The sequence below is a fragment of the Urocitellus parryii genome, chromosome 5 (assembly GCF_045843805.1).
Source record: "Urocitellus parryii isolate mUroPar1 chromosome 5, mUroPar1.hap1, whole genome shotgun sequence".
NCBI lineage: Eukaryota > Metazoa > Chordata > Mammalia > Rodentia > Sciuridae > Urocitellus > Urocitellus parryii.
Window position 1 is genome coordinate 120,397,056 of NC_135535.1, and position 8,017 is coordinate 120,405,072.

Sequence of the window (8,017 nt, forward strand, 5' to 3'; positions counted from 1 at the left end):
ATGAAATTTTTAAACATTTAAAAATGTATCTTTAAACAGAACAAAATATCCAGGATGCTATATAAATAAAAATGATAAAAATGTATCAGTAAACAGGGTACGACCTTGGTCTATAAGTGATATTCTCCACATCAATTTTTAAGTTTCAAAATACCACTAAGAGGATACTGGTTAAAGTTTCTCTCTGACATATTTCCTAAAAGCCTGGTAGTAAGCTTATTTTAAAAATTGATTTAAGGTAGTTGTGTTTTTAGTAGCATTTAGAACAATTTAGCACTTGGTAGCAATACTCAGATCGGCACACTGTACTAAAACATAACTGTGTAACGTTTTGTAAACTAGCTGCAATTTTCAGTAGCTGTGTTCACCAACCGTGCAACAGAATTATAATGTTCTCCTAATCCATATGCATGTCTCATATATACAAGTATTAATGGTTGTTTGGAATATTCTTCGCCAACTACAATAGCAGGAGAATCTGCTTATATTATCTCTATTGGTGTTTGTAAAATGTGAGACAGAGCTCTTAGCTCAAGTTGGCCTCCCCATGCAGCTGTGTTTACAATATCATCACAGTACTTTTCAAACTCTTCTGGAGTATACATATTTCCTGAATTAGGATTCGTTAAAAATGGCAAAAAGTCTTCCACATGGCTTTGCATATATTCGGCAGTTTGACTTCTTAAGGCAGCCACAGTCACAGCACAGTCCTGTTCTTTCAGTTGATCCTCAATGGCTCTATACATACAGTGGCCATCAGATGGAATCTGTTTAATTTCCAACTCTCTGGCTGCCAATATCTGAGCAAGTTTTTCACTTTCTACGTGTCTAGCTCCAGATAAGTTCTCAATTTCAGCTTCAGCTATCCTTTCCTCCCGCTCCTTTTCCAATGCAGCTTTCTTTTCCTGTCTCTTCTGTGCTTTTGATATCCGAGGAGGCCGATTTTCAAGTGCCAAGTTTGAAATATTAACAGCAACAGAATCTATCTTATTCTCCTTGCAAGTCAGTCTCAATTGCTCCAGTTCCTCTTTATGTTTCTGTTCCATTTCTTTTTCCAACTTAGCAACATCTTCAGTGAGTTGCTTCCTCCTTTTTTTTGTCATTCTTGGGAACAGCATTCTTCATGCCCTGAATTTTGGCTTGCAACTCCTTCTTCTCTTTGCGATGCCTTCTCATCAGCTGCTCCTCCTCATCAAGGTCTTTGGTCAAGTCTGATTCCATGACGTCCGGGTCGCCAGGCACATGCGTTGGAGAAAACCTGCAGCACGAGCCTAGCAGACACCTTCCACCCCTCAACCAGACACACTTATTTTTTAAACAATATTTAAATGTGGTCTTATGGAACAATGGCAGATTTTATCACCTCACTCTTACTACCAGACTTTGCTGTTGATTATGACTTTAATTTTCTCTTAAGATTCAAAAAGCTTTCTTATTTCTAAACATTGGGTCTGTACTTAAAGGCCTTGAAGGATTGAGGGAAGGAACTCATAATTCAGTTCTTTGCTTTTAATTTTAAAAATCGTGCATTGATGAGCCACACAGTTCTATCCTGACCCCTGCATCACAAATGGTCAGATTTCATACTTTTAAAAAAACTTGATTTCATTTATGGCTCTGTAGACATTTGTATATGCTTGAATGGTGCTTGATTTCTAGTTTTCATTTGTCATATTCTCTTATAAAATTTGCATTATTTGGCAAAAATAATGTTATTTTGAAAAAAAAATAACACATGGAATAGGTATAAATGCATAAGTGCAACTTTATTATTAAAATAGCCAAGGCCTACTTTGAAGGTAATAAGAAAGTAGTAAGTTGATTGGGCCAGATTTAATCAAAGGAAAGTTTCATTTAGTTGTCATGATATGACATTATATTCATTTATGGACATTATATTAATTTATTGGGAGATGCTGAGGAAAAAATGACATAAATATCCTTTGTTCATAGGTTTGAAATACTACATTTAACAAATTTTGCATTTCCATATATATGGGTCAGTTTTTAGAACATTGTTTCTTTTACATTTTCTGTTTGTCTATTTATGCTCAGAACCATGCTATTTAAAAAGTTAAGTAAAACCTTAAGTCAGGTGCTGTGGCCCATACCCATAATTCAGCTACTCAGAAGGTTGAGGCAGGAGCATTCCAAGTTTGAGGCCAGACTGGGCGACTTACTGAGATATTGTCTCAAAAGGGCCCTTGGGTTCAATTCCCAGTAATGAAAAATAAATTAAGGACTGATAATATGTTACAACAATATTCAGTTTATCAGGACCTCATAGGATTATTCTTTTCTCTCTTTCCAGTTTTTCTTATTTCTCCCTACCTAGTCTTGCCTGATGAATTATATTTAAAATTTCTTCTGCTTAAAAAAGACTTTGTTATTAAAAATTTCAGATACATACCAAAGCACAATGAATTCACATGTATCCATCAAAGAGCTTAACAGTTTCCGAAACTAGTGGTCAATCTTGATCTATCTCCACCTTCATCCTCTTCTTTTATCCCACCCTTAACTAGATTCAAGATACACTTATTTTTTAAACAATATTTTAAAGCAAATCCCAGACATCATATGCTGAATTTTATGAATATTTCATTATGTCTCTCTAAAGAATAAACACTCTTTTTCTAAATATAGCTAACTGTAACTTATAATTCCTTAACATTTTCAAATATCTAGCCAGTGTTCAGATTTCTTCTTTAATTTGTGTGGTTTGTTTGAATCTAGAGCCAAATGAGGTCCATGTTTGCATTTGGCTTCCCTTTCCCTCCTCCTTCCCTTCCTTCCTGCTAAATTTATTTTAGGTTTTGCTTGCCAATTTTTTTTCTTGTAATTTATTTTGTTGAATTTTTTATATTCCATAATTGGCTGGTTGGTGTCATTTAACATATTCCTCTAAACTCTACTATTTCTTGTAAACTGATCATCAAATCCAGGTATTGTTCTGCATTTCAAAAAAAGTTCAATATAGAGCCCTTAAATAAAAGAAGTATAGAGTAAGTGGGGCCTTCCATTTTGAGTGAATTAACTTCACTTGCTCTGCCTCACACCCTATCCCCTTCTTCCATTCCATTTCCAAAGTCTCAGGTTAGGGGTGTTTGTATGAATGTGGAGAAACTAGAATGAAGTGTTCCTGTTTTAAAAAGTACTTTACAGAAAACGCAATTTTATTTATTTTTAAAAAATCTAAATTAGTAATTGATTTTTCCTTTTTACATGCTATTTTAATTTTAATAAAATAAATTCATATTACATAGAACAAGTGCATCAACTACACTCATTGTTGATAAAATTTTAGAAATATTTGAATTGGTTAATTGATCTAAAATAACAAAAATGTATGCTTATGGTGTACAACATGATGCTTTGATATACGTATACATTGTGGAATGAATGATTGGGTTAAACTAATTAGCATCTTCATTACCATATGTATATATATTTTTTGTGGTAAAAACATTTATTATCTATTTTTTAATTTTTGTGTGGTACTGGGGATTTAACCCAGAAGCATTCTACTTCTGAGCTGCATCCCCAGGCCTTTTTATGTTATTTTTCAGTCAGGGTCTTGATAAGTTGCCCAGGCTGGCCTTGAACATGTGATCTTCCTGTCTTAGCCTCTCAAGTAGCTGGGATTATAGGTGTGTGCTACCATACCCAGCCTAAAATCTATTTTTTAAAGTAAAATTGCAGTTTCTAATATGTTACTGTTAATTATACTTATTATAGTTACTGTACTGTACAGAGATTTCCAGAACTTCTGCCCCATAATGGAAACTTAGTACTTCTTGGCCAACCTCTTACCATTCCCCTCTACTCTAGCCCCTGGTAACTACTATTCTGCTCTCTGCTTCTGTTGAGTTTGACTTTTTTAGAGAGAAGAATTGTTGACACATTGACTAACGTGGAGATCTTGCTTATAATCAATCAAAACTCTCTCTTATCAGTATTCCTTTTTCAAAGAGAATTATCTCTTTTTTGATTTTCTAAGATTTTGAGGGAGTAGAATGATTTACTGCAATGTCTAATGAATGCTTTTGGGCTTTTCCCCTAAATATTTCTGTGATATTCCATGTTATTGATACTTAAAAACATCAACTTACCCTAAGTTTCTCACATAGTGTTTCTTTTTCCATTGCTAGATCATTTTCTGCATATCAGTTTAGCTGAAACTTAGGTTTAGTTCTATTCCTTCTTCTCTCAATTTTTTGAAATTTTCAGAAATTCTAATGGATTCAATAATTGTCTCAAACTGAAGGTTTCTGAGTCCATATCTTCTGTTGAGTTTTTTTCTTGGTCTCCACACCAGAGTTTTTACCTTCCAATTTAATATTCTCACATCCAAATTCATTGTCCTTAATTTCAAACAGTACTGTTTCATGTTGACTTTATAGTATCAACATCTACCGAATTACCAAGCCAGAAATCTGGGATTCATCCATGTGATGCCCCCCAAGCCCCTACCTAATTCAATCAGTTACAAAGCACCTTTAAATATTTCTGCCTAATTTTGTACAAATCTGTCCCTTCATTTCTACCTTTACTCTTACGTTCTTCAGAGTATGAACTGGGTTTCAGCCTACCTCTTTCATTTGTTTTGGCCTTGGTTAAATTATCTTTTTTTCCAGAGCTCAGATTGTACCTCTGTTAGATAGAGCATTACTAATACCAACCTCAGAGTGTTGTTTATTAAATGAAATAATTTATATAAAAACCAACTGCATATTAAATGCCAAAAGTTAGCTAATAATAATGATTATTATCACTTTAATGACTAACACTGATAGTAATCATTCAGGTTATACCATTTCTTCCTCACTGTATTGTAGTATTTTAATTTATCTCATTGACTTCCTATCACACTTGAACTTTCCATTTATTTTTTAAAAGTACATTGTTTCAGTGGTTTTTCTCAAAAATAAATCTGATGATGTTGTTTCTTTCCTTAAAATTGTTTGAATGTTTTCCCTCATTCATGGGATAAAGTTCTAATTCTTTTCTTTTTTAAATTTTGAGACAGGGTCTCACTAATTTTCCAGGGTGGCCTTGAATTTGAGATTGAGTACCTGGGATGAGAGGCTAAAGTTCTAATTCCCAACTTGGTCTGTGAAGATTATCCATTTTCTTAATATTCTTTGCTCTGTTAAGCTGCTGAATCTTTGCAGTTTCTGGGTTTGCATTAAAAATACTGCCTTCCTATAACTTGCCTGCTGATCTTATCCATCCTTTAAGGTCAGTTAAAACAGTTCTGCACTGGTAAGCTTTCCCTAGCCCCTTAGCCCTTCCTTAGGTGTTCATTCCTTCTTCTTTTTTTGGGGCAAAAATTGATTCTTCCAAAAATACCTGTAAATATACTTTTTTAAAAAATAAAACATGCCATTATAGTTCTGGTTTATATACTTGTTCTTCCATTAGCCATGAGATTTTTGAGGTCAAGGACTTTTTCCTATTATCTTTGAAGTACCAGTGCCTGACAAAGAGCAGGTAGTGAATAAATGTGTGATGACTTAATATTTTCTTTTTCAAGTCTGAGTTTAGAAAAAGAGGGGGTGAATAATTTTATGCTTTGTCTTCTTTCAGTCTGAAGGACAGTTTGAACTCTTTGCTGTGATTGCCCATGTGGGGATTGCTGACTTGGGTCATTACTGTGCCTATATCCGGAATTCTGTGGATGGAAGATGGTTTTGCTTCAACGACTCCCATGTTTCTTGGGTGAGAAACAACACCCCAAATTGCCTCTTACCCTGAATTAGCCACCTGTAATAAGTTCTGAGGATCTACCTGGATCCTCAAGGCCAAGACACAGTATGGTATTGTTCTTTGTGTGTGAGGTGGGTTATGACTTCAAATCCCTATTCTGCATGAAATCCCTATCTGGTTTATAGCTTTGTAAATCTCTGTAAGAGGCCATTACCTCAATGTCCAGGTTTCTGGTGCTGTGGACTCCTTGCTCTGTGGCTCCTTGCTCTGTGGGAAACTTCTGTAAAGCAAAAAGGGTTACAGATATGTAAGATATATACATACATATGTATGTAACTCTGGGGAAAGCATGACCAAGTTCAAGCGGAGGAATGAGGCTATTAAAAAAGACTATTATGCGTGACATACTATAATTAGATGCTCCAGCTCTTGGGAGTTACTAGGGTGGGTTTGTCTAGAGGAGTGAAAGAGGGCAAATTGCAGCATCCTATATTCTGTGGATATTTAGTAAATGGTCAGCCAGGTGCTGACTTCTGTTTATGTACTTCTAGGTGTCCTGGGAAGACATCCAGTGTACCTATGGAAATCGTAATTATCGCTGGTAAGAGAAGTATTTGGGTGATGGAAACCTGATGAATTTAAGCTGATTCTTGGAGCTGTATGGAACTCTCATGGACTTAGCCACTGCTTATATTCTGATGGCTTTCCGGGGACTAACCATTCAGCCTCATTTGTCAGCACCCATCCCTCTACACCATGGTGTTCTAACAATTTAGACTCCAGTAATCCTCAAGTATAAGTGACCATGTCTGTCATCTTCCCCTTCTAACTACACATAAGGAGTTTCTGCATTGCCCTCTCCTGATTTAACTTTTGTGCAAACTCCCCCTCACATTTCAATACTCATGTCTTTCTCTGATCTTCAAAGTCTTATTGATTGACCTGATCATATTTGTAGGGGCTTCTTGAGTGCTTTCATTGCATCTTGAGCATAACTCCATCATAGCAGGAATCACGCTGTTTTTAAGTTGTTTTGATACATCCTTTCTTTCACATTAGTCCTTTGTACTCTTTGGGGGGAGAAAGATCATTTTTTTTTCATATTTCTTTGGTATAGTGGCTTGCATTTAATAAATATCAAATAATACTTTTTAAATTGGTAACTATGGCAGGGAAGAAAGCTTTAACTGTATCAAGTTAAAACAGAGAGACTTTGTAAGTTTTTCTGGCTGAGTTTCTGGATTAGGAGTGACAGTGTATGCCAAAGATGATATTAAAGATGATTTTCAGTTGCAGAGATAGGTTCTATTATTTGAAAGTAACAAATTAGGTGTAATTTGTGTTTGAAGCCTTTCTCAGACTTCTACTTTTTCATATTTCTCTTCTATTTCTTCTATTTCTAATATGATTTAGATATTAACTAGTAGCATATTAGTGGTTATTTCCCACCAAGTCACTATTTTGTTTCTCTCTGAAGAGTTGTTTTCTGTTGCTATAACAAAATACATGAGGCTGAGTAGATGATGGGTAGATGAAGGTTTGATTCAACAGCCTGGAAGTTTGATAATGCTTGTCCTATCATGAAATAATAATATCATTTCACTATCAGTGGTTCATTTTGCTATGCTGATGAATTTTCTCATCTTTCTAGGCAGGAGACAGCATATCTTCTGGTTTACATGAAGACTGAGTCCTAATGGATATTTATTCTATATCTTCAGAGATTGACAGACTATCATTTTCCTTTCCTATTCTTGGATCTATTGACTCTTGTATGAGATTTTACAATGAAAAAAACTGTATAGTTACATGTTATTTATAATCAGGTGGGGATTATGTTTTGGATCTGGTTTGTCTTTCAAAGGTTCTTGTGCTGGAAACTTGGCCAAACATGGCAGTGTTGAGGTGGTGGAAACTTTTTAAGGGGGTGGGGCCTGGTGGGAGGTAAGTACGTTCATTGTTTTTCCCCTTCTTCATGATGATGGTTTCCTTTCACTTCTCAACCATATTCTGATTGCCAGCTTGTTGGCATCATGCTGATAAGACCTTCCAGTCACCAGAATGTGAGCCAAATAAATGTCTTTACAAAGAACTCAGCCTCATGTATTTTGTTATAGCAACAGAAAACATACTAGCCAAATTATCATACTAGTTAACAATGATACTACACAGGTCAGAATCAAAATGTGTACTTTTATATGTAGATCCTGGCCACATGGCTAGATAAGGGTTATCAGTGTTACTTACTTTGAAAGACATTAACCCTCCAGTTGGAGGATTGTATTTAGTAGAAGGAGTCCAAGTAATT

At 35.2% G+C, this 8,017-nt stretch overlaps 1 protein-coding gene and 1 pseudogene across 1 annotated transcript in view; one reads left to right on the forward strand and one right to left on the reverse strand.

Moving 5' to 3' along the window:
* Usp18 (ubiquitin specific peptidase 18) overlaps nucleotides 1-7,771 on the forward strand; it is a 28,493-nt gene extending 20,722 nt beyond the window's left edge. Inside the window, exons 9-11 of the mRNA XM_026380149.2 lie at nucleotides 5,590-5,721; nucleotides 6,261-6,310; nucleotides 7,361-7,771. Of these exons, the coding sequence (XP_026235934.1) occupies nucleotides 5,590-5,721; nucleotides 6,261-6,310; nucleotides 7,361-7,406 (228 nt within the window). The 3' untranslated portion in view covers nucleotides 7,407-7,771. The remainder of the gene's footprint in view (nucleotides 1-5,589; nucleotides 5,722-6,260; nucleotides 6,311-7,360) is intronic.
* Nucleotides 248-1,191, reverse strand: LOC144254949 (deubiquitinase OTUD6B pseudogene; annotated as a pseudogene).
* Nucleotides 7,772-8,017: the final 246 nt, after the last annotated feature.